The sequence below is a fragment of the Micrasema longulum genome, unplaced genomic scaffold (genome assembly GCF_059751315.1).
Source record: "Micrasema longulum isolate JH-2025_06_02 unplaced genomic scaffold, ASM5975131v1 h1tg002463l, whole genome shotgun sequence".
NCBI lineage: Eukaryota > Metazoa > Arthropoda > Insecta > Trichoptera > Brachycentridae > Micrasema > Micrasema longulum.
The window spans coordinates 109,604-137,018 of NW_028279607.1; the positions used below are offsets into that span (position 1 = coordinate 109,604).

At 33.6% G+C, this 27,415-nt stretch overlaps 1 protein-coding gene across 1 annotated transcript; it reads right to left on the reverse strand.

Moving 5' to 3' along the window:
- Nucleotides 1-6,457: 6,457 nt before the first annotated feature.
- Rph (Rabphilin) lies at nucleotides 6,458-26,630 on the reverse strand (the record flags this gene model as incomplete). The annotated part of the gene is made up of 6 exons (XM_088240465.1): nucleotides 6,458-7,413; nucleotides 8,678-8,926; nucleotides 10,378-10,522; nucleotides 15,558-15,779; nucleotides 24,033-24,255; nucleotides 26,396-26,630. Coding segments are annotated over 6 exons (1,369 nt in total), but the record flags the coding sequence as incomplete, so codon positions are not given.
- Between the last annotated feature and the right edge of the window lie 785 nt (nucleotides 26,631-27,415).

Sequence of the window (27,415 nt, forward strand, 5' to 3'; positions counted from 1 at the left end):
GCGGCCGCGCCCCCTCGCTTCTCTCCTGCAGAAGTAAGTAACCATTTGTTATTTTTAATATTTCATTTTACAAATTTTCTTCGCTCAAAATATTTTTTTAAATATGCCAATATGTCTTCTTGCCCATACTGATCATCGTGGTTTCGGATGCGACAGGGTTTAAAGAACACCTGTATATACTCGCATATAGCTTTAGAATGGTATTTTTATATAAAGTAAAGCTGATAGGAATATTTTCTTGAAATTAAAGATAGATGTATATTTTTTTGTATTGCAAATGCTTGCTATTATTTTTTGCTAATAAACGTCGTATTTCGGCATTGAATTGAACTGAATATTTTGAGAAGCAAACTATATAATAAATAAAGGGTACACGCTTAAAACAGACTTTGCATTTTTTCGATTTTATATGCCTAGATAGGCAAAATGGTGAATGTTACACGCAAACTGGCCAATGACAGGTCATAAGCTTTTTAAATGCTTAGAAATCCATATTCCTTTCTCCAAATTGTTATCCATCACTGTTGTAACTAGGAGGTAAAATCCGGTGTTCATTTACAAACATTTGGACGAACTCAAAATATTATCTTAGATCTTACTGTTATTAGTTCTTAGATAGGTGCCGAGTGGAAGTAGCATAATATGATGTAAGGGCTTCTGAGTAGGTATAATAAAAGAGTGTTGTATTAAATAAATTTTATTTTGTTGGTATTTGATTAATGTTGTAAGCGAGATAATTGTTTACACAATAGATATATGCATTAGTTTATTACTTACACGTTGTACATCTCAGAGTAATAACGCGCGCGCTTCCGCTTATAGAGCCGCCCATACACACAAAAATTGAAGTAGTATTATCAAGCACGAAGTTAACTATAGTTTACAAAAAAACAATGGGCTGTACTCGTCGAGAGCTGCCAAATCGATATTTATATCCATTGTTAGGGATTACTTTCAAATATACCTGCGCATTTATTTCCTTAAAAGGCAGGTAAAATCGTCACCAGATAAGAGTGCCTTCGCTCATATAGCGACTGCAGTGTAAAAGTATTATCAGCGTATGCGTTGTTATCTGGCGATGACTCTATTATATATGAATTAGTGAATCGGGTTGTGGTCCTGTGGCTAGTGTCTCGGACTCACGGACCAAAGGTCCGTGGTTCGAATCCTACTCTACCCCAACTTGATTCCCATTTACCAATAGTGAGTTATTTACAACTCGTTGAAAATGGCCCTCAAAATGAAATATTTGGATAAATCATAAAAACGCAAATATTAATTTAAAAAAATATTTTTTTTAAGGGTTATTCCAATTTATATTGCAATCCTTTATTTTTTATAATCCATTATAAGATATGTTTTGTACACATTAATTTTTTGTGTTTTATACGAGGTATTTTCAAAAAGTAAGTGTACTAGATTTTTATATATTTTTTAGAAAAAGTGTATTTGAACATACGAGGGTTGTGTAAAAAATAAGGGTCTCAATTTTTTTTCAGTTTTAAGGCATTTTTTATCTGAACGGAAAAATACATCATTGGAAATTTTAATTTCTTAACTATTTTTCAACATAATCACCAGATTTTACACCGCATTTTTGCTGACGACTAAACCACTTTTGGAATCCAGCTTCAATGAAGTCCGCCGCCAGTCCGTGGAAGAATTTGGTGACCGTCCTGCTTGTTGATTTTATGACTCGAGGGACCACAATAAATTCAAAAAATTATCGCGAGACCTTGAAAAAACTCAGAAGAGTCATCCAAAATCGCCGGAGAGGAAGACTGACGAAAGGCGTTAGATTGCACCACGACAATGCGCGCCCGCACGTCTCGCGCCAAACCAAGGATTTAATCGAAAATTTTGATTGTCATCTCGCTAAACAGGTGATCAGATTCAGCCCAGATCTTGCACCGAGTGACTTCCATTTGTTTCTAAAATTAAAGCAACACTTGGGTGGACAACGTTTGGAGACTGATAAAAGAGTGCAGGAAGCGGTCACCAAATTCCTCCACGGACTAGCAGCGGACTTCTTAGAAGCTGGATTCCAAAAATGGATTGGTCGTCAACAAAAATGCGTTGAAAAATCTGGTGATTAAGTTGAAAAATAGTTAAGAAATTAAGCTTTCCAATTATGTATTTTTCAGTTCAAATAAAAAATGCCTTAAACCTGAAAAAAAAATTGAGAACCTTATTTTTTACACAACCCTCGTATATTACGATATCGTTGTTACATTTATTGACTATTTTTGTTCATAATCCACATCTCTTTCAATACATGTGGTGAACCGTGGCACAACTTTCTTTATGCCTTCCTTAAAGAACTCTCCCGCCAACTCTTTCCCCCTTTTCGGAACCTCTTTGTGCACCTGCTTAGTTGAAAATTTGATTCCCCCCATGTGTGCCTTCAAGGAGGTGAAAAGATGATATATATGCTGAAGGGGTGGTTTAAAACATCCTAACTCATTTGGTTGGGATATTTTGAACTACCCCCGTATTCCCCTGACTTGGCGCCTTCAGATTGTCATATTTTTAGCTCGGGGACGAAAACACGCATCGGTGAAATTAAATTTTCAATCAACGTAATTTTTTTTCAAATACACTTTTTATAAAAAAATATAAAAATGCAGTAATCATACTTTTCGAACACACCTTGTAATATTACAAAAGTTTTGCAGGGTTGTTTCGATTTATATTTTTATAATTCTTAATATTTTACTATCCTAAAATGATATGTAAAAATCGTAAAAAAAACATTGTGCCGTGCAAAATAAATTGTTTTACTTAAATTATTATTTAAATTGTCGATTTTTAAAATTGTAATTATAAATGAATTTTCGAAGAAAGCATGCCCATTGTGAAACAAAACCATAAAAGCTGTTAGAAGAGTGAAGTTGTTGCCAATCAAAAATTTACAGCACTTTTGATGTATGTATGCAATAGACCGATATGGTATATCCAAAAGTGTTAGCGAATAATAATTATTGCTCTGAGTTGTACATACTTTGTTTAGCAAATTATTATTGAAACAGTTGGACATATATTATTTATTATGATGACAAAGGGACAAACAAGAACAATGAACGCTTTGGAAAATAATAAATAAAATAAAAAAATAAAATTAGGAAAACATTTTTACAATAAAATAAGTCAAGCACTTTTAATAAATTGTAATAAACACTTAAACTCAAAAACTCTTATTCAAAACAATAAATATATCTGTGAGAATAGTCCAGAAACCGCATACGCGCATCAAACAGAAGGCGACTAAACTACTCTTAAAGGAGTAGTTTTACATTTTGACCATTTGTTTCTTAGGAGACGTCGCTCAGTACGCAACTTCCGATTTGGATTCAACTATGCCGTGTTATGTCGTTTGAATGTATAGAAATACTGCTGGGATCAAAAAGAAACAGGATGGGATCACATTTCATGTATAAGTAGCAAATGCACTAGTAAGTAGCAAATGCATTACTTAAAAAAGAATTATTTTTCCATCTGTCAGATTGTCAAAGAAAACAAAATTGACATTTTGTTAGTGTTGCCAGGGTAGTCAAATTTTTTACGCTAATTTGCTTATGACATGACATAAAAATATCCGCTTTATGCAAAATAAAATTTGTTCCATTTTTTAGGTTTAGAGTTCATTAATTAAATTACCCTTTACTTATCTACTCTGTTGTGTCAATTAATGTTTCCACGTGTACAATAAAGTTTTAGAGAACTTAAAAAATTATCTTACATTTGTGTTAGGATTATATTTTTCGCGATCTGGAAGCATTACGCGGCGACTTCACGCATGCGCGCGGCGAAAGTGGGGCAAAATGGGGGTTTTTATGGACACAGTCCGATGTATTCAAATATGATTCTACGCTCCTTCTGGACTATTCTCAATTCTATGTGTATATATTTATATTATGTTTGAAACATTATAAAATTGATGCAAAAGTAAATATTTATAATTTATATACGATTTTTGTCTTAAAAGCTAATTTTGAATTTACTTACATTTTGAGCTGTAGCTTTTGTTGTATCTAATCCATGTTTTTTGGCTTTTAATAAACATAATTATATAAAAACAATAAATAAATCTTAAAAATTTTATTTGTATTATTTCGTTTCCTCTAAAAAAATGTTTTTCGGTATTTTCGACATGTTTTTGAATATCATAAGCGTGAACCACAATGACAATAAAAGCATTTAGATAGTTCATGAAAGTATGTAAAAAAAGCATTTGCCATTCACACAGAAAATTATTTATGTACTAAATTTGTAAGGGGAAGTATGGACAAAATGACGTACATGGGCCAAATGACGTAAACCACTTTATTCAAAATACGCAGGTTTTGGATTGCCAGTCTCTATTGCATCAAGTGATCTCAATGATACTAACTAACCTATTATAACACTAGCGCACTGTATTTATTCGTGCCCGTAGGGCGTACAGAGTGCAGAAGATTATGGATGTAAAATTACGTAATTTTACCAAAAGTCACGGTAAAATACCGTAATTTACGATATTTTACGGTAATTTTCGGTAAGAAACGAATTTGAAACAGTGTAAATTATACTCGTAATATAAAAATAATTTAATATTACATAATGCTACTTCAGGTTAGCCTGCTTAACAAGGCATCAAGTTCTCGACGTCTTAGACCTCCGCTGCTAATTTAGTTGGTAGTTCATGTCACAACTACGAGGTGCGAACCTGACTTGTGAGGATGCACAGGAGCTGGTATCCGACCGAGATACCTGGAGGATCTTTGTGAACACCATATGCCCCAACTAGGTAGCGGAAATGGAATGATGATGATGATAATGATGACTTTTGGTAGGTCAACTATCAAATAATTAGTACAAAGTTAGTGCAAATAGCGCTTTTCCGCTATTTTGATAAAATGTATTTGATGTTCAAACGTGTATCTTGGAAAGTATTGATCCTACGAAAAAAAAAATAGTACGATTATTAAGTAAATTTTATTTTTTCAGACTTTCGTATATTTGAATTTCTATAAAACCTTCAGGGACGTAATTATACACAAAAAACTGATTTAAAGCACCATTTTTTCAAAATCACGGCATGAGCGGTGGTCGTTCAAGGTCACAAACTTAAGGTTTTACTAAGAACCCTATGTCCACCGATCCTGTTATGTTTCAAAACATAATAACCCTTTTTATAAAAAAAAGTGAAAAAAGTACATACCGAATGACCTTGAACGTCCCTTACTTCTAATAAATCTCGACAACCACCAGGGCTGGTATTCCGAACGCGTTTACAGCGCGCTATAATGCGTATTTAGTACGTAAAAACGCGCTATACCGCGCTATAATTTCGTTTAGAATACTAGCCCAGATGGATCTAAACCTGGTTTTCGCAGTCATGTAAAGTGTCCCAAAACAAAGCTACTCGTATTTGAAATATCTTTGAAAAATAAACATTAGTACGTCAAATTCGTTTCTTACCGAAAAATACCGTATTTTACTAAAATCTGGTAAAATTCTCGTAAAATACCGTGGTAATTTTACCGCCTTACATCTCTACAGAAGATGCGTGTTTTTGGCTGATAAAGGTGTATTATACAATATTTAATTTTTCCAAGTTTTCATATGTTAACTTATACATAAATCGATATATTATCAGATCGTTTGTGACTCAGTCGTTTTGTCTCTTTTTTTTCTGTTTGTTTTTTGTCAATTTTTTAAACGTACGAAATTACATGCTGATACATTGGATAAAATGACAAACGCACGTGACAAACAAGGCAAAAATGCAACTAAAAATCTTCCTTAAAAAAGAAGAAGAGGGGTTATAAAGGTTATTTTAATGACGACATGGATTATGACGACTTAGAAGAGAAACAATTGGATCCGCAGTCCATCAAAAGTATGTGATGTGGTTAAAAGGATTGGTTGGTTGAAGAGGAAATGGGCAGGCCATGTCGCTCGAATGTCTGATGATAGGTGGACGAAACGTGTTCTCGAGTGGAGACTGAGGAATACGAGGCCCCGAGGACGCCTACCAATGAGGTGGTCGGATGATGTTCGGAGGTTTGTCGGGAGATTGTGGATGAGGACGGCGCCGAACCGGGAGGAGTGGAGGAGATTTGAGAAGGCCGATGTCCAACAGTGGATTAATACGGGCTGATTATGATGATCATGAATCAAAATAAAAAAAAGTCATTTGGTCCGTACTTCCCTACGTTATTATAAATTATGAAATGTTTTTTTTTTTACCTAAAAAAACACGCCGTGTTTAAAGTACCATCATCTTTCATCAATAGCCAATGAGGCACCGAATCGGTACGCGAAAAGCTGCTCATTTCAAAGGCGATAGATGTATAATTATAATTTATTTTAATAGGTATAAATTGTTTAAGCTCTGTTAAATTTAATTTCTAGCACCTATAAACTATGTACAATTCGCGGTTACTTGCGACCTAGAGGCTTTGGTAAAATGTTATTTTTTATGATTTTTGAAAAATGTATTTTTTATTGCACAGTCAGTTCACAAAACGGGACTTTTTAAAGCAGGTTAGGTATTTCTAAAACCATTGATATTTTAAAGTTTTTTTTAAAAAACATTTTTTATTCCTTTATGCATCTGACAACGGAACTGAAAACATAATTGTGCACCCATAACATAAAAAAATATACAATTTATTTTACATTTTGAAGGGTTTTGTCAGCTCATCAGCATTATAGTTAACGTAAAAAAAAAACCATAAAATTAGAAATGTTAAACCCTACACGAAAGTGTTGTCGCACGTGAAAAACACCCAAATTAACCACTCTCTAGGGGGTAGATGAGATTCAGATTCTAAACGCTCTCGCGGCCGTAGAAAACGCTTTTATGGCGCGTGTTTACGTACTAAATACGTGCTGTAAAAGCGTTACCTACGCTCGCGTTACGCAGAGCGTTCAGAAATCAGCCCAGGAAGCTTTAAAAATGTTGGAGCATCGTTGGAATAAGTGCATATAAGTCCAGGGAGATTACGTCAAAAAATAAAATACATTTTTTTCTCATCCACTTCGAAGTAGGTCAGGAGTGGAACATATCGATGAACCCTCGTAAAACTAATTATTTTTAATGAATTTTTCAAATAAAAAATGATATTTTTAATCTATGGTTCTGTGTCTGTCAAACAGTGCCACTGTTCGTGTCTGTGGTCCGGAAACTTGATGCAGTCCAGCCAGTGTTTTAACCTCTTTCCTTTGCTGGCGGATCCTATTACCAGGCTACCGAGAAAGTCGTTGGGTTTTCCATAATCTTTGTCCCACACCGTCAGAGCGAGGCTCTGCTTGGTAAGTTCTGTGGGGCGAGTCTCAAAGAAAAATTCTTCGTTGTAGATAGGATTTAAATTCCGCCATTTTATAGATGTTTTGTGCTTTCGATGATACGGGTCGGGCTCCAAATGCCTGAAAAAAAAAACAGCAAATTACGTAAATGTCAGTAAATAAAAATTGGTAAAGAAAACCAGACAGCAGAGTTGCCAAGAAGAACAGAGCTAAGCTGGGCTTTCGGCGAGCTAAAGTATATTAGCTGTAAATAAACAAGTCCCAGTATGCTTAAAAAGACATGCTGAAGGATTGTGTACATTGCCACTGACGACATACAGTCTAGAGACCACGTCTATGACACAAAAAAGTAGCCAGACATTAAAATGCACGGAACGATCCATGAAAGGGTATGCTCGGAATATGTCTAAGAGACAGAATAAGAAATGAAAAAATAAGGCGCTAAACCGGAGACGAAGATATCATGGATCGTGCAGAAAAATTAAAATGGCAGGGAGTAGGACATTAAATGATGAAGACAGGTGGTCACCCAAAATAATAAAGTGGAGACAATGAGCAATTAAAAGAGGTATTAGAAATCTACTAGACTCCCATATTCCCTTTTCTAAAATGTTTTCCCTCTGTTGCAACAAATTTAATCTGGACAACTCTCCAGGGAGGAAACCTAGCCAGTCGGCAAACGTTTGGACATACTCAAAACATTTTTGAATCAACTAACTGGTAAAAGAAGTATGAAAATTTAAAAAAATGTTTTCAGGCGTTGCCTAGTAGGTGAATGGTTCAGTCGGATGAATCTCACCCACATTATAAAGGTTTCAGCTCGTTTACTTCTCAAAAGTCAACGGATGGAAGAGTTGAGGAAATGTGGCGGTTTAAACATGGGCAGAATGATGAATGTGTGTACACTGTGTGTAAAGTGGCCACTTAAACCAGCCAACGGCAGGTCATAAGCCCTGTAAATGCCTAGACTTCCATATTCTCTTCTCAATTTTTTTTTTCTCTGTTGCAACAAATTTATATCTTAATAAGAAGGAAATCCAGCCAGTCTGCAAATATTTCGACATACTCAAAGCATTGTTGACAAAAAATTAAAAATACATTTTTCACAATGAATAATTATAATAAAATATATCCAGTAATAAAATAAAATCAATAAAAAAGAAGTGTGAGAAATAAAAAAATCACGAACAATAAAAAAATTAAATACAAATCATGTAATATTTTATTGTTCTTTTTACAAATATTATTAAGATATAATGCGATTGGAGTACCAATGCAGTGCCCTATTTACCACTCCGGGTGGGGAATTGTCCTTATTAGTCTACGATAATTTGGACAGAGTTTCAATATTGTATATCTGAATAATTCTGTAAAAAAGTCTTACAGTTTGACAAACGGGTCCGAGAACCCGTTGCTGTCCATGGCTGGCAGGTTCCTACACCTGCAGACCAGCACCGCGAGTGCCCGCTTCTTGGTGTTGTAGCACAGGGAGACCAGGAGTTGGGCCTTCATCAGCCTCTCGCCCAGAGTCTCCTCGGCCGACAGGGGGAGGACCAGATCCTGGGGCCGCCCCCCTGCCACGGAGGCCCCGGCCAGAGGCAGGGAAGCGGAGCCCAGGATGTCACAGCCATATCTGGATAAAAAATAAACAATGAAATGTTCGTCAAGACCAGTATCTTTTTCAGTTTCGCATATTCACTGTCATCATCACTACCTTTCCACACCTAATGGTGCATAGGGCACTGCTTTGGTGCACCATCGCAGCGTATCTTGATCATTTTTGTTACATGAAGGAAAGATGATCAGTCTTACGCTTCAAGTATCAGTCCAAGGAATATTCTAGTGTAAAAACACCTTTTTAAATTAATATTTCATGTCGACCATGTCGGGAATCGAACCCGAGACCTCTTGCATGGTAGGCAAACGCGCTGACCATTACATCACGAGGCCGACGATCACTATCAATTTTTTTAAACTAATTTAGCCAAAATGTTATATTTTGACCCCTACTACGTATAATGTCGTAACCCATAAATTGTCAATTTTGAGTTTTAAATATATTTTTTAGAAAGTACGTATACTATTGTATGAGCCCTTGCGACAATTTTCGCGGGATGAAAGAGATGATCGGAAGCGGTATAAGCATCAGTTACAATTGTGTTTTCCGGACTAGACGGACGTCCACCGCCTGCATGTTTTTTTAAACATTTTGAATAGCATTTTTTAGATATTTTTTCCAAAGTTAATCCCGCTTATGCGAACATGAAATAATTAAGCTTGCGAAAAAATGTGATTTAGCCTTGGAAACTTAATCTATACTTTAAGTTTCATTTAATAAAACGTCATCATAGAGGCATTTCATATCGAGTCCCTGGCCGTAGAACTCGTCAATCTGTACTCTTTGACATTCCTAAGTCAATGACTAATTATTTAAAAAATAGCACTCTACGAAGAATACAGATTACCTATAATGACAGTTTTAGTGACATTGACATATTACATTGTAAATACCATATTTTTATCAGATCAGTTAAAGACATTTTAAATTTATCTCCTGCTTGACTTTTAACTTTTAATTTGATTCTTAATTTTGTCTTTCAATTTTAACTTTTTAATTTTAATTCTTAATTTTAACTTTTAATTTAAACTTTTAACTTAATTTTAATTTAAACTTTTCATTTTAATTTTAACTTTTACTTTTAATGTTAATAATTTGATTTCAACTCTTAATTTATACTTACCTACATCTACTACCTGCATCGAATAATTTATTGTTAGTTGTGATTTTTTTTTGTTCATGGAAGCAGAGAGAGAGGGAGGAAAGTAGAGTAGCTTTACAATGTCTTCTCCTTTATATGAACTTTTTATGTAATATTTTTATTTTGACTTTTTTTAGAATTAAATTATTTTTCCCCTCTCCTCCTGCATTCATTAGTGTGAAATCTGTAATTGGTCTTACTTTTTAAAATTGTTCTTTTGTACCTTGTTTTTTATATAAAGACTGTATGATTTCATTAATAAATAAATAAATAAAATAAATTATACTATCGATATACATTTATGTATGTATTCAAAAAGTCTTACTTATCTTCATCGAAAAGAGTGATTCGAAATGTCTTCGAGTCCAAGTCACTTTCTGTTATTCCGTAAAATGTGACAGTTTCGTTGAATTCGGGATTTCTTGTTTTGTGAACTGTTTTGGTGCGAATTCTATTACAAGCCGTCCCTTCTGAAAATATTACAAATATGGTTTGTTCATATTAATTTATTTTATAAATATATAGACGATCCCTACGTATACTATCGAATCTGCATTTTGCTAGGTTTCCAGGAGAGTAAAAACAGAGCTCAATATTTTTTAAGAAGCTATCAGATACTGTAGAGTAACCAAACATGTGTCCATTGTATTTTAACAGAATATCTGATAGCTTCTTAAAAAAATATCAAACTTTGTTTTTGCTCAGGAGAGCAAAATGCAGATTCGATAGTATACGTAGGGACAGTCAATAAGTCTATATTTAGGTGGGTATTTTATAAAATATTAATCGTAATTCGTACATGTTATATATATATGTACGTGTACATATTTTTAATTAATTTACTCTTTAAAAAAAAAAAGATCACGTTTTGAATTAGTAGAAAGGGTCAACATATCATTCGAAGTTTTCAATGCAACTTTCAAACTTTTCGTCTTGGTAGGTTTATTTTACTAACCCTGAACTTACCGGCGTCAAATTACGGAGAAAGTAATAAGCTGCGAGTCAAAACAACGAAATCTGATACTGAAATAAATAAACTTAAAAAAAAGACATTTCGAATACGAATTAAAACACATTTTATGTATATTTTACTATCGATATATTGTAATGTGGGTAGATTAAACAAAAATGTGTCTTGTTTATAGGAACATAAAATAAAATAAACGTAAATTAACATTACTCTCTGATTTTATTGGCGTATTTATATTTCAAATTACGGAGAAAGTAAAAAACCCGGAATCGCCCAATGAAAGCGAATACTGAAGGAATTCATACAAAAATTGGACGTTTTGAATACGTATCGCCATTGTAGACGGTAACGGGGCCTACATTAATAAAAATAATCATACAATTATACACCTTGGAAAGTTTTGTTACGATGTTACGTGTATCAAATAAAAGATAGCACTTACATCTGGAGTTTTTATATTAACTTAATTGACTTTACAAAGGAAAAATACAAAATGCCGACAATACTGGCTGAACCTAACCGAGATGTATGAATTTAATTTACGTTAAATGCTGAAAATCGTTAACAATGTCGTGTTGACGACAACCGAAATCAGTGCCGGGTGAAGAGAGTCTGAATTTTATTTTTTCAGTTGTTGGTGATGTGTTGGGTTGCTGCGTTGCCAAGCCTGGCACCTGGATGATATATTTTTGATGTTCGAGATGAGCGTGCGTTGGTAAATATTTTCTCATAAGTTCGCTCAATGTAAAAAAGTAAACGACTGCAAAAGTTTCGATGCGTGGATTTGCGGTTGCTGTTGATAAAAACAAAGTCAAATATATACAAAATAATTGTACAATACCTGGCTCATCCTTCGAATTATAATTTAGTTATATTTTATTTCTTCTTTGAAATTATTATTATATTGTAATTTATGTTTCGGAATTTTATTTTAATAAATACTGTACTATATAAATATCTAATATTTCCAAAATACCCCTTTGAAATAAAAAACTAACTTATCACAGCATACAGGTGGCCGGAGAAGTGACGTCCAAAGGGAAAATGTAGGTGTCTCATATTGCGGGGTATCCGAATCACCTCCATGGATGTTCCGCGATTTTCCGTAATTTTCGAATTATCATTTTTTAAACGAGTTTTTAAAATTTTTCGATCGGATCATTTAAAAAAAATAAATTTGTTACTAATTTTTTAAAATTGTACTTCCACGCATACAATAATCAGCTTTGTTACATTGTTGTAAATTACAAAAGTTTTGGCTTAAAATGCAGAATTTAAGTTCGAGGAGTCAGACTTGAAATTTCAACTTAAAATTAAAAATCTAAAATGTCATTTTTTTAGTTTCTGAGTAATTTTACAAACTGCGCTAAACTCTATGCTTTTGTAATAATACAAAAAAGCAGTACTTTATGCACTATTATTCACTGAAATCAGCCTTCAAAGATACTAAGGTGGAAAATTCACAACGATAATCATGATAGAAAGTGTGTAAACTAACAAAAAATAACCACAAGAGATAAAATGGCGACACGAGTAGCAGTAAACACAAGGTAAAAATGACAGGAATTTTCCACCTCAATATCTTTGAAGCCTGATTTCAGCTAATAATAGCGAATTAAGTACTATTTTTTTTGTATTTTTACAAAAGCTTAGAATCTAGGGCAGTTTTTAAAGTTGCTCGGAAAGTAAAGGATTGCCTTTTAAAATTTTTAATTTTAGGTTAAAAGTTCAAGTCTGACTCGCTCGAACTTAACTTCTGCATTTAGGTCAAAACTTTTGTGAATTATTACGAAACAGGTTATTTTATGCGTGAAAGTACAATAATAATAAAAAAGTTACATTTTTTTTTCAAAAAACCTTCCGGAAATTAAAAAAAAAAAGAAAAACCGATCCGGTCGAACATTTATAAATGACCCATTAGAAAAACTATAACTCGAAAACTACGAAAAATCACGGAACATACATGGGGGTGATTCGGATACCCGGCAATATGAGGCACCAAAATTTTCCTTTTGGACGTCACTTCTCCGGCCATCCTGTATATATTTTGGTGAATTTTTTTCGCAAATCATTTTGATGGCAGTATATAAGACTAATCTATATCTTTAAGGCTACAGTAAAACTCTAGCTGGATAGTTGATCCGGGTGGATTAATGAATGTCAGACGTTATCACATTAAAACTTACTTAAACATGTCCAGCAAAGTTTATTGCTTTGCCGAAGACACTCGTTTAACCTTTTTTATTTGTTATTATTGGTTGGTTGGAAGAAATTGCCATTTGGCAATAAGTCCGCCAATGTACAAATAACACTATATACAAAAAGTTAAATAAATAAATATTATAAAATTAACTTTATTTTTTATTTCCTGATAACGATTTGGATATTTGTCAATCCGGATGACTGGAGTTAAAATTAACGGAGTTCTGCCGTATTTAAAAAATATTTTAACATATTACAACACAGATGAAGAACATTTTACAGAATCTACATCTACTCTCCATCTAGAGGGCTTATGACCTGTCATTGGCTGGTTTAAGTGGCCACTTTACACACTGTGTTACAATTACTCGTTGGACATTATTCATTCGATGTGTATCAGTTAAATTTTGAAATTAAAGTTTTTTTTTTCCGAATACGGTTTTGAAATTTAACATACTTTAAAATAATAAAAAAAACAATTTATATCATTTCTTGATTTGAATTTGAATTTTAATAAAAAGGTTTCTAATTTTTTACTAAGCTCTTTATTGTACCATTTTTAATACAATTACAAGTTATAAACAATTCTTTTTTTATACTTTCGCACCCACACACACGCACCCTCTCCCTCATTCATTCCCACACGCACATGTATCCTCTCCCTCATTCATTCACGCATACACACATTCACATACACATGAATACAAACGTAGTAAAAACATAGTTCAAATGTAGTAAAGAAACAAAGCAAAAACATAATAAAACAAAAGTAATAAAAGTGGTGAAAACATAGTAAAAACCATGAAAAATATATAAATATAAAAATATTTTAAAACTAAGTAAAATGCGAAATAAAAACAGAGTACATAGTAAGAAACATATTTAAAGTCATAGTAAAAAAATGAATGTATGTGTATAGCAAAAAGCATATTAAAAAAAATGACATAGCAAAATGCCGAGTAGAAAGAGAAAAAAAACATATTAAAAAGTAAAGTAAAAGATGTAAAAAAAAATAAAATACTTTGACTTTTTAATAGTTAAAACAAATTAAAAAGTCATGAGGATCTTAAAAAAATAAATCAGTTTGAACATCCATATTCCTTCAATTCTTTCATCTGTTGATGTTCGTGAAGTTAAAGAGCTGAAATCTTCATTTATGCGGGTAAGATTCATAAAATTGAATTATTTCACCTACACGCTAGGCAACGTCTGAAAATTTAAATTGTTCAATTTCTATACTTCTTCATGGACCGGGTGGATTTATCAACAATATTTTAAGTTCGTCCAAATTTTAGTTGACAAGAGCTCCCCAGGGAGTTGTTAATATTAACATATTACAACACAGATGAAAAACATTTTACAGAAGGGAATATGAAAGTCTAGGTATCTACAGGGCTTATGACCTGTCATTGGCTGGTTTAAGTGGCCACTTTCCACAAATTTCATTTTCCCTTCTGTAAAATGTTCTTCAACTCTGTTGTAATATTTTTTTTTTAAAAAGGAATAACCCGCTAAGCCTCTATTTTAGAGGCTTGTCAGCAGGTGGAATAGAGGGGATATGGAAGGAGGTAATGAAAAATACACCACAACACCCAGACCCATTGAGAAGAAAATCTTGGATTTTTTTCTTACAACTGGCGGAAATCGAACCCGCGACGCCAGTTTCACAGTCGGCCGTCTAACCAACTGCGCCACGACACATGTTAACAGCTCGCCAAGGAGTTGAATCCAGTCCTTGTCTACAAAAATTTGGACAAACTCAAAATATTGTCGTTTGTCAATTTTATTTATGACCCGGATTCAATTTGATAAATTTGTTAAAAATTGGTTTCTGGGTTTAGGTCGAAAAAATCAGAAAATTTACTCAAAATACATTCTTAAATAATAAACGGTATAAATTAATATTTTATGACTGTATAGTAAATGAACTAGTAGGTAGTAATGTTATTGTTTATTTTTGGATAAGAATGTCTGCCTTAAAACAGGTTGTACCTAGTTAGGCAGACTAGACATGATCCAGAGAAATCTATTACCTAAGTATTTATGTAGTAGATAAAATTATTTTTATTTTCGTTAATAATTTTTGATTATTATTATTATTATAGATAAAAAACATCACCAAAAAAAATCTTCGCATTTTTCTGTTTCATGACAATTGAAATATTATATACGCGGGGCGGCATTAAGTCATTTTTCTTCTGAAAAGGGTGAAGTAGGTCAAATAAGTTTGGGAACCTGTGGACCTTGTAGCTTATACCCTGCATTTTCCTGGACGGTACATTGTAAATGTTATAATAATAATATGTAGAAGCAATCGATATATAGATTAGGACCTGGCGGTAGGATCTCCATGCAGCAGTAAGGATCTGCCAGACCAGCTAGGTCAGTTGACGGTAGTCCTCTCGCCCTGACAGCCGTGCAGTGAAGGGTCCCGTCGGAGCTGTCGTGCTGAAGGCGGACTTCGGCGGAGCCACACTCCCCTGGAGCCACACAGAGAGGAAATGACGTGGTGCTGATTGAAGGCTGCCCGTTGGCTGTAAGGTTACTTTGTCCATCTTAAAAAAATAATCAGAATTATCACTTTTAGGTAAAAATCCCGCAAAAGAAAATCTAATGGAGGTCAGTGGTGACAGTTTTCTACATACCCTTTTTTAAATTATTGTAATAATCTTTCGAAAAATACACTACACGGGTAATGTTCTTATTGCAAGAGTCCTTAATTCGATTAAGGGAGTGTTTTTTTTTATATAAATTGTGCTACATAGCTTTTTTACACACTGCCACCGGGTTAGAGCTATATTATCTTATAGGGGAAAGGTGTACATAATGACATATGGGGGTAAAATAACATAGTAGCCATATCTTAGAAATTAAACTCTTAGTCACGTTTAAATCTGCAAGACATTGAGCATTGATATGACACATAAACACTCACCAATATGAAGTCACATTATTTTAACGAGCCTAGAAAGGAAGTGTGGATAAATCCATTTTTTGTGAGAAAAATCAATATTTTTATTGCTCGGATATTATTTTGTGCATTTAATTATTTTTCTTCAATACCAAACAGAACGGTTTTGTGTTTTTTAATATATTTTTTAAGCCAATCAACAGGCTTATGTAAGCCCTAACAGATTGGCATTAATGAGTAACACCTAATCTAAACAGTCTTAAAATCTTTTTAAATTTACAAAAGGTATAAATATGGCATAATCTAGGCGAACATGGCAAGTGTGTCATCGGGAGTCAGGAGTGACAACACCGCTTGCTTCTTGAGTGCTTGCCCTTGCTGTAGGAACTCATCGAAAGTACCCTCTTAGTGAGATTTCGTTCACTGTTCTGAAGGCCTTTGCCAGAGGGGAAAATAATCCGATATTAGTTTTATAATTTCCTACAGCAAAGACACGATTGGTACGCAAGTTACGGCAAGGTACATTAAGGTTTATCTGAGCAATGATATCATGGGCATCTATACAGTAAAATATTAATTTGTGCAAGAATATCAAACCAGCCAAAATCTTTCTGAATTCTAAACTGCGTTGTTAGATTCACCTGGGTTAATTTGGGTCAAAGTGTGACAAAGGTTACTCCTACTCTGTCTACTGTGCATCTGTATTACACTCGAAATTACATGCATTTGTGTATTCTATTACTCTCGTTTTTACTAAAAAAAACACTGTTATATTTCTTTTCACTCCCCAGAGATAATTAATTTCAATGTTCGAATAATCACTCCGTCGAAGAATACATTGTATGGCCCTTTTCACATATGCCACACAAATCCATCCGGCGCGGTAAGTTTACCCGGTTCACCCTACAAAAGGCGACACAAGCTTTTGTAGGGTTAACCCAGTAAAATTACCGCGCCAGGTGGATTTGCGTGGCATGCGTGAAAAGGGCCTACGTCATTTTGTACACCCAAAAAACAACATAAATTTTTGTAGAATGTTTTTTTTCATTTTGATATTTTAATTAAATTTTTTGGAATATTTTACTATGTCAAAAGTTATAAACATGTTAAGAAATAGCGTAAATTTCACACCAAAATGTTTTTCTTATTAAATAATGAACAGATTATTATTTTTTCGTACTAATAAAAATCAATTTCATTTTGTACACCCTTTCCCTGCCTATCGCGGTAGCAGGGTGGGGGTCCGCCCTCCCCCAGCGGGCCCCTACGCCCTCGGGAACTACAGGGCATTCACTGCTACTCCAATTACACGGCTGTTCTACCTGTGGCTACCCTTGCGACCCAACAGAGTATTACTAATTAGTTTAATTAAGCGTTATTCAGCAATGAAATGGTTCGAGCATTAAACTTAAATGGTTCTGGTTTAAACAGCACGCAACTTCCTCGCTGTATTAATGGCGCGTTCTTTACACCATTATGTGGGTTTAACTCTTTAAATACTGTGGTAAATAATAACTATACGCGCGAAGATGTAACATCGTGTAACCACAAGCAAAGGACGGAATATTATAAAATTCTGACATTTGAAAAAAACACGGAGACTTACTGTTTAATAATTCCTTACCCATAATTCATAAAAAGAAACCCATAATTTAGCATTGTTACAGCAAAGTCGGATGTCAAGTAAACGGCGTCTGTGCTAACAATATTAGTTATGCACATGATATATATGTGTATACATGTATTTATGTGTATATATGTATGTATAGATATGTATGTGTGCATATATATATATATATATATGGATAAGGATATAGATATAGACTTAGCTATAGATATGATATAAATATAGATATGGAAATAGATATGTAAAGAAATAATGTTTTTAATAAAACGTTTTTTGCCTATTAAATGTGTACATACTTCTGTTTTAAATTTTGGTACTTCGGTTTTGTATTTATTTTTTATCGTTTAATTGCGATATCATTTACTTGTTTTTTGCTTTTTTTTTACATTTTTCTAAATATTATTTAAAAACATAAATTATATTTACTTTTTTTTTTCGCTCCTTATATTTAAGTTAGTGGTAATTATTATTACACAACTATGTAGTGTTATCATATGTTTTAATGTAAACGAAGCCATATAAAGTGAGTCCTGTAACAAAAAATAATTTAAAAAATATTTTTTAAAATAATAAAAATGTAATATTGTATGTAAATAATAAATAAATAAATGAATACATAAATAAATGAATAAATAAATAAATATGGTATTTTTGACCCCATCTATTTAGAATCAATTATAAGAAACGCTTTAACCCCATGGGCTTTTATCAGAACTTTTTTTTTCTTTTGTTCAGAACTTACAATATTCAATGATCAAATTATTGATTTAAAAAAATTGTACTGTCAACGACACGATATTCCAATATCCTTATTGCATAAATCTATAAATATTTTATCCGTTAGAGCTTTATCATGGTCCAAGCTGGTTTCTCAGCATGCGTCTCTATCTAAATATAGAAATAAATTGGAACATGTTATAATACTCGGTTCACTAGTGTAGATGGACTAGCTCTCCCTATATTCAATAAAAATACGGGAAAAGAACACTAGAGTACAATATACCAAAAATGTATAATATGCTCCCATTAAATATAAAAATTAAAAAACTTATCTGGCTCAAGGGAAAGACGTCTGCTGAAAATCTGGCTTTTAGAACGTGGTGGAAAGAGTTTTTATATGCTAAAGAATTTAAAAGATAAGATTATGTATGTTAATTATAACTTAACTATAAGCACCTGCTGACGAACTGCATTTTATGCAGTTCAGTAGGACTTGATAATTTATTTTTGAATTTTTGTATACTTTTGATAAATAAATAAAAAAGAAAAAAAAGGATGAGATTGTTGCTCAATATTTGCGAAAAATATGCAAACGACCACAATATGATATAAAATGCCAAAAAATCTGCCGTAAGAGGTTATTTTCTGAATTCGTGGTGATGGCACCACGTGTATTTCTGGACAACAACAGTTTAACGGTAACTGCAAAAGTCAAGTATCTAGGGCACATACTGACTGATGATTGTAAAGATGATTAGGACATAGAGAGACAGAAAAGAGCCATCAATGTCAGGGCCTCTATGCTAGCGAGCCGCTTCTTTCAGTGCAGTGAAGAAGTGAAGAAAATCATCTTTACATCGCATTTGACGTCCATGTATACAGCGGAACTATGGAATAATTATACGCAAGCAGCATGGAATAAATTAAGGGTCACGTGTAATAATTCATACGGGCAATTATTCGGACTGCCTAGGTACTGCAGTGCCTCCGAAATGTTCACAGCTGGACGGGTGAACACCTTCGCTGCACTACTTCGCCAAAAAGCCTGGAGCCTATGGAAACGCCTGAAAAGCTCCAATAGCACGCTTCTCCAAGCTACCGCAGGGTGGGTCCATTCACCGATTGCATTGCGATGGCGGGGTATGTTGAGACCACCATAAGAGCTTCAAATATAAAATGTCAAATAATAAATTAAAAAAACATAATTACGTCGGTCATCTTACATGCGTGCATCCCTATCACTGTCAATAACCGACTGAATCTCTTTCACACAAATACCGGCCATAGAACAGCGTGTCTGTATTCCTTGTTATGAGTTCTATCTTCATGGTCTCTTTATATACAGATTTTATTTTTATTTTCTATTTATTTTGTTTTCTTTTATTTAGGAAACATACAGTACAGTTACATAGTTTTATATTTTACACAGTTAGACTTAACTCTAATGGACCAGTGAAGTTTCCATATTATATAATAATTATATGTAAGGTTATTAATTAAAGTACATAAAAGAGAGAAGGAAAATAAACATAAATAGAAGTTGTTTAAAAATTTAAATTAAAGTAAAAAAATGAAGAAAAATTATAAAAGTAATTTAAAGTTAAGAATAAAAATAAAAAAATGAAAAACATGCTCAGATGTAAAAATAAAATAAAATATTTTTTTTTTTTTTAAAGTAAAAACATAAATATACACATACATATTTTAAGGGATTCAAAGAAACGATGAGAAGAATCTTTAAATTAAAAAAGAAATTTAAGTCAGTTTAAAAACATCTTCAAAATTAATGACACATAGTAAGAGCAGCAATATATTGATTTTATATACTTATACACTATAAGTAATTACATGTATAAAAACATGTCAATGCAGCAGAGAAAAATGAAGGAATAACGGGTATAGCAAGTAATATTTTTTTTTTTTTTTTTGAAAAAAATAAATATTTGCGTTCTTATGATTTACCCAAATATTTAATTTTGAGGGCCATTTTCAACGAGTTGTAAATAACTCACTATTAGAAAATGGAATCAAGTTGGGGTATAGTGGGATTCGAACCACAGACCTTTGGTCCGTGAGTCCGAGACACTAGCCACAGGACCACAACCCGATTAAAATTTGAAAAAGCGATATATATTTATTTATTTATTAACGGACATTGTCCATGTATACAATTTATAAGGTTTAAATATTACAATAAAATAATAGTTTAAAACATTTAAAGAAAAAAGAAAGAAGCATTGACAAACATAAGGGACATCGAGACAAGATCTGGACTATTTATTTAGTGCTCGTTTAAATCGTTGTAAACTTAAACCAAAAAAGTCTAGATCCTGTCTTGAGTTAACAATACGACAAAGGCGGGTCATTGGAGAATTTTATTGCTGTATTGGGGTCATATTCATTCTTCCAGTAGCAAGGATAAATGTTCTTTGTAAAAACATAGTTATACATATTTTACTTTAAAAATTCGGTGAGAAAACTTTTTTTTTAGATTTCAAAAAATACAACTTCATCACAAGTCTTGTATTGTACGTAAATAAGGGTGACATCACAGCCACACAAGAGTTTAAAAATCATCGGCATCATCGAACCCCTGCCCACACCCAATGGTGCATAGGGCGCTGCTTCGGCACACCAAATAAATCGACTAAAATCAAAAGGTACATTTTGTAAACTGCAAAATGTAACTTACAACTTTCGTATTTTGATGTCTTTCATTTTACGTAATTTTATTTTTCCTTCATTATCCCTACCATCGAAGCCATATGAAGGGCTTCTTACCCTCGTTTGATTACAGTTGGAACTTGATGTATTATTAGCTGAATAAAGGTTACGCAAGGAAACAGTTATTTTTATTCTGTCAGAATCTCCATTAATGAGACAATTTACTTGTACGGCTTTTTATACTAAACACACACAAAAAGCTCAATCACAAATAACTATCGACGTGCTAATAAGCGACGCGATACCAATTTCTCAGCATGGTTGTTTATCGTATTCGCGATCACAATGGAACATCCGTGAACACCTAATATTAAATGTCAAAATATTCACGTTTCGCGACGTATAATCCTGCTGCGCAATCACATATTAGAATTTCACCGGTGTTAGTATAAAAAATATTCCAAAACTGCAATTTTTATTTATCATTTATTACGCTATTTATTGCATTTAGCCGGCGGCGGCGGTTGGCAAGACAAATGTCAAGAAAAGCAGTCGCCTTAGTAATTGTTATTTAATTTGTACTTTTTTCTATTAGATACTCCTTACTATTTTGCAAATGCAAAATATTGTATTATTTTTTATAGTAATCGCCGAAAACAAAGAACAAACTGATACGAGCGTTGACTTAGAGATTACACACGCGTTGACTTATGACTGCGATAACTTAAGCATGTTCATTATGAACAAATTACAACAGGGATGGAGAAAACCTCAGAAAAGGGAATATGTAAGTCCAGGCATCTACAGGGCTTATGATCTGTCAATGGCTGTTTTAAGTGGCCACTTTACACACTGTGTAACATTCACCACTTTACCTATGTTTGAACATCAATATTTCTTCAATTCTTTCATTTGTTGATTTAAGTGAAGTTAAAGAGCTGAAACCTTTATTGTTATGAAGAGATTCATTTGACGGAATTATTTCACATTCTAGGCAACGCCTGAAAACAATTTTTAAACTTTTTCTTGAACCAGTTAGTTTTATTACAATTTTTGGACAAACTCAAATATTATAATGTTCATTATTGTTCGTTGTGATCGCTCAAATGCTAAGCATGTTTTGAGCATGTTGATAGTTATTTGTTCAAATTACTTTATAAATTATAAAAAAATCAGTAATCAAAATTAAAGCAATTCTGCTTCCGTGTTTGGTATGTTTACTATGTATAATATAAATACAGGTAGATACAATGATGTTACACGTCATAAGGACGAAGATAAGGAAGATTAGTACTACGGGAAATTTTAAATAAAAAATGTTTTCTTACACGCGGTAAAAATTTCTGCATTTAATTGAACAGAGAAGTTTCTCGAAAATGTATGAAAAAAATGGTTTTGGTAAAAATGAACGAGTACAGTACAAACCAGCAAACAAACCATCACGCCGTTTCCCCGTAGGGATAGGCAGAGAGGATAGAACGCCATATCACTCTGTCTTTGCATACAGACCTCGCTTCCTCTACATTCATACATCTTCTCATGCACGCACGCTGATTATTCCTACTCTTGACATGTCCATCTTTAAGTATTTGATGGATTTGATAGACTTGGTCGTGCCACGTCTTTCTCGGTCTTCCTCGTTTTCTGCATCCATCAATATTCGCATCGTAGAACTTTTTAGCCGTTCTTTCGCTGACCATTCACTCTACATGTCCACTAGAGTGGGCTGATGATGTATGAAGTTTTTTTTTTAGATATCAAAGTGAAAGGGGTCTAAAAAGTTGTCTTTTGGATCGCATTGAACGTAAAAATTATTTAAAAAAATATTCCATACTACTTTTGGCCCTCAACAGAACTTTGAAGTTTATAACTGTCTGAACATTTTTTAATTTTCTATATTGATAAAATTATTTTTTTGTTCGTAAAGATATAACTTAATCACATTGCTAATTCGAACACGTTTTAAAACTACCGAAATGCAAAAAAAATTACACTCCTCGGAACTGATTCCGTTGAGCGCCTGACTAAAATTGACGAAAACAATGGCACATTAAAATAATGCTACCCATTTATTACAAAACAAAGTGCAACTCACGCCCTTGGATGCTTATATAATAAGATTTAATGCAGATTATACCAACGCAGCACCCCTTTCTTGATTCTGTCGATAATGCATGTCTCATCCTTAGACAGTTCACGGATCCTGACATCTGTGCACCTGTCATACATCGTTTCATCACACACTTGCCCGAGGGATCGCATTTCGACAGCATTTAACCTACTTTCATCATTATTTTTCCAATTCTTTTTTAATAAAAAATACTCAACTTGCTAATGAGGATCTTCAGCCTTACGGAAAATTGGATACTAAAAATGTTTTCTTGCGCGCGGTAAAAATTAGAGCATTAAATTGTACGGCAAAGTTTCTTGAAAATGTTCGAAAAAAATAATAAAAAATATTTCAATAAATACGCACTACTTTGATTGACGTCACTGGTTCATATGAACCAACCAATGATGCGACAGCTGTGAAGGATATCCGGTTGGTTTACCGTAAACGAACCAATGGGAAGAACTAACAGAGAACAACCTTTGACGTCACACGCGGAGTTGTTTCAGAGATATAAAACTTTAAAAAATCATAACGCTGATAATACGATATGTAAAAAAAAAATGGCGTAGTTTAATAATCTATTAACAAATAAAAAAAAATAAAACAGTGAACTTTCCCATTACGTACTGTTTGCGTATTTTTTTTTCAAACCTCGTATAACGCCTGTCACAATTTAACTAAATTAGCCTCACTCAGCATCAAAAGTCACTGAAAGACTCACAAGTAACTCAATTTCACTCTACACAAAATATTTATAGTTAAAATTGACTTACAAGGTACAGAAGATCCGGTATAGACCGTATTCTGATCTATTGTTCCTAAGGGAGACGTCTGCAGGGCGCTGTGGGAGGGGCTGGAAGCTAAACTCCTGGAACTACCCTTACTGGGAGTTCTCCGGAGGCCAGACCCCGATCTTTGAGAGAAACTCTCCATCCTGTTAAGGCTCAATCCGCTGAAGCCGTGCTGAAGGGGTTCCAAATCATTATCAGCGCTTTCCTGGCAAAAAATCACAATCGCACAAAGTCAACGTTTCGAACATAAATCGTTCTCTCAGATTAAAGTCTTAAAACAGGAATTCGGGTGCAGGACTTATCTTATAAAGATGTAAGTGTAGTAGTTAGCGCGTTCGCCTACCACGCTAGAGGTCCGGGCGCTTATTGCCAAACTGTATAATGACACAGACACCCCGAATCTGGACTGGACCACTTTGTGCTCTTTAAAATGTATCATGCGGGTGCAGAATAATCTATATTGGTGTACAGTTTCCACGCATGTATGTAAAGTAAATCATGCATATAATATATTGCATCGATGATAAAGCTATATTGTTAAGAAAATTCAATTAATATCAGCCATTTAAAAAATATTCGCATATTGTATGTACAACAAACCACGGTATTTTAAATAAAAAGATAATTAAAACGTTATTTATAATAAGTAATCCATATAATTACTATTCTAAATCAAAAGGCCCACCTGGTGTTGCTGTTGTACTTATGGATGTAAAATTACGTAATTTTACCAAGAAGCGCGGTAAAATACCGTAATTTACGGTATTTTACGGTAATTTTCGGTAAGAAACGAATTTGACGTACTAATGTTTATTTTTCAAAGATATTTCAAATACGAGTAGCTTTGTTTTGGGACACTTTACATGACTGCGAAAACCAGGTTTAGATCCATCGGGTGGTTATCGAGATTTATTATAAGTATGGGACGTTCAAGGTCATTCGGTACATACTTTTTTTTAATAAAAAAGGTTATTATGTTTTGAAACTGAACAGGATTGGTGGTCATAAGGTTTTTAATAAAACCTTAGCTTTGTGACCTTGAACGACCACCGCTCTTTTGAGCGGTGGTCGTTCAAAACATAATAACCTTTTTTATGAAAAAAAAAAAATTACATACCGAATGACCTTGAACGTCCTATACTTATAATAAATCTCGACAACCACCCGATGGATCTAAACCTGGTTTTCGCAGTCATGTAAAGTTTCCTAAAACAAAGCTAATCGTATTGAAATATCTTTGAAAAACAAACATTAGTACGTTAAATTCGTTTCTTACCAAAAAATACCGTTAAATACTGAAAAATACCGTATTTTACCAAAATTTGGTAAAATTCCCTTTAAATACATCGGTAATTTTACCGCCTTGCATCTCTATTGTACACAAATAATGCAAAAGGTTAGTTTATTGTGTGATTCATAAATATTTATTATAATTTGAATTATGGATAACTTATACAGCGCATCAGAGATCCTAATTATCTGAGACCCGAAGAGCAGACCAACTGAGGCCATTCAGGCCGATTTAATAAGGCCAAGAGGACAGATTCATTAATATCCGTAGGGCCAATTAAATGAGGCCCAAAGGGTCGATTATGTGAATCCTAAAACGTCGAATTTTCTACCATGTAATAGCGTTATCTGCTAGTATGTTTATTATCCAAGCAGTAAATAAATTTGGTATTGCTAGTATACAATATTATTTATAAGTAAAGTATTATTAATAAAATGTAATAATTGAATTGCATCAAAATATAATAAATTTAAGCATTTTTGATAAATTACCCAACCTATCATCAACAAATAAAACCCTAATCTAACCTAACCAGTGCAGAGCAGTGCTAAAATGTTCTGAAGCAAAATGTGTTCCAATAGAGAGATTCTCTGTATTAATACAGGGTGTTCATTAAACCCTGTCACGTCCGGAACCACGATGATCAGTATGAGCAAGAAGACATATTGGCACATTATTTTATTTTTTTTAAGCTATAAAATGTTTTGAAAAACAAATGGTTATATCTGCAGAGGAGAAACGAGGAGGGGGGAGGGAGGAGTCTGATACTGCGCCGCGCTCCCCTTACTTCTCCCCTGCAGAAGTAAGCAACCATTTATTTTTTTTAATATCATTTGTTTTTTTAAATTCTTAGTTCTAAATATTTTTTTAAATATGCCAATATGTCTTCTTGCCTATACTGATGATTGTGGTTTCGGATGTGACAGGGTTTAAATAACACTCTGTATACAGTTTGTTTTTAATTTTCGGAGCAATATGGGATCGTTTCCATAACAATAAGTCAGTATCCAGTTTGGCAATACGCCGCCCGGATAATCTATGGGAATTTTCTTACCTGCAACGCAGACATAGATCTATAAGAAGCTACGCAACTGCCTCTTCTCAGCAAGGAATCCTGGTGGAACGATTCTCTGGAGCTGGTCTGGATGATGGACGAAGTGGACGTCCCGGGTCCTGAGGAGTCCCTCCTCTCCGGAAGAATGTACTGGGGAAGGCCATGGTAGAACCAGGCTCCTGATTTCTTCCACATTTCCCTGGTCTCTGAACAGAGGTTGCAAAGCCACCTATCACTGAAAATGTTAAAAAGTGATTCTCTTATACTATTTTTTTCTAATTTGTATAATGGAAGGCAAACACCATAGAATTAAGAATAGTCCAGAAGGAGCGCAGAATCATATTTGAATACATCGGACCGTGTCCAATAATTCCCCCACTTAGACATACTTTCACCACGCGCATACTTAAAGTCACCGAGTAATATTGCCAGATCGCGAAGAATATAACCATAAAACAAATGTAAGGTAAAAAAAAACAATTTGTGGATTTTTCTAAAATTTTAGCGTGCACTCAAAAACATTGATTGACACAACAGTGTAGATAAGTAAAGGGTCATTTAATAAGAGTAATTGAATTAATGAACTTTGTACTTAAAACATAAAACAAATTTTATTTTACATAAAACGGATATTTTTATATCATGTCAAATAATATTTTATGTTTTAAAGATAATGTCGGCCAAATGTCTACCACGGCGTTGTTTAATCCGAGGTTCAATTTTCATTATTTCTCTTATTTTATGAGCAAAGTAGGGTAAAAAAATTATTACCCTGGCAACACTTACGAAATTTCCCTTTTTTTTTCGACACTCTGACAGATATTTTTTTTTTTTTTAAGTAATGCATTAGTTATATACACATTCATAAGCTAATTACACGTGAAATGTGATTGCATCCTGTTTCTTTAAGATCCTAGCAGTATTTCTACACTTTAAAAGAACACAACAAGGCATGGTTAAATTCGAATCAGGAGTTGCGTACTGAGCGACGTCTACAAAGAAACTAATGGGTCAAAACGA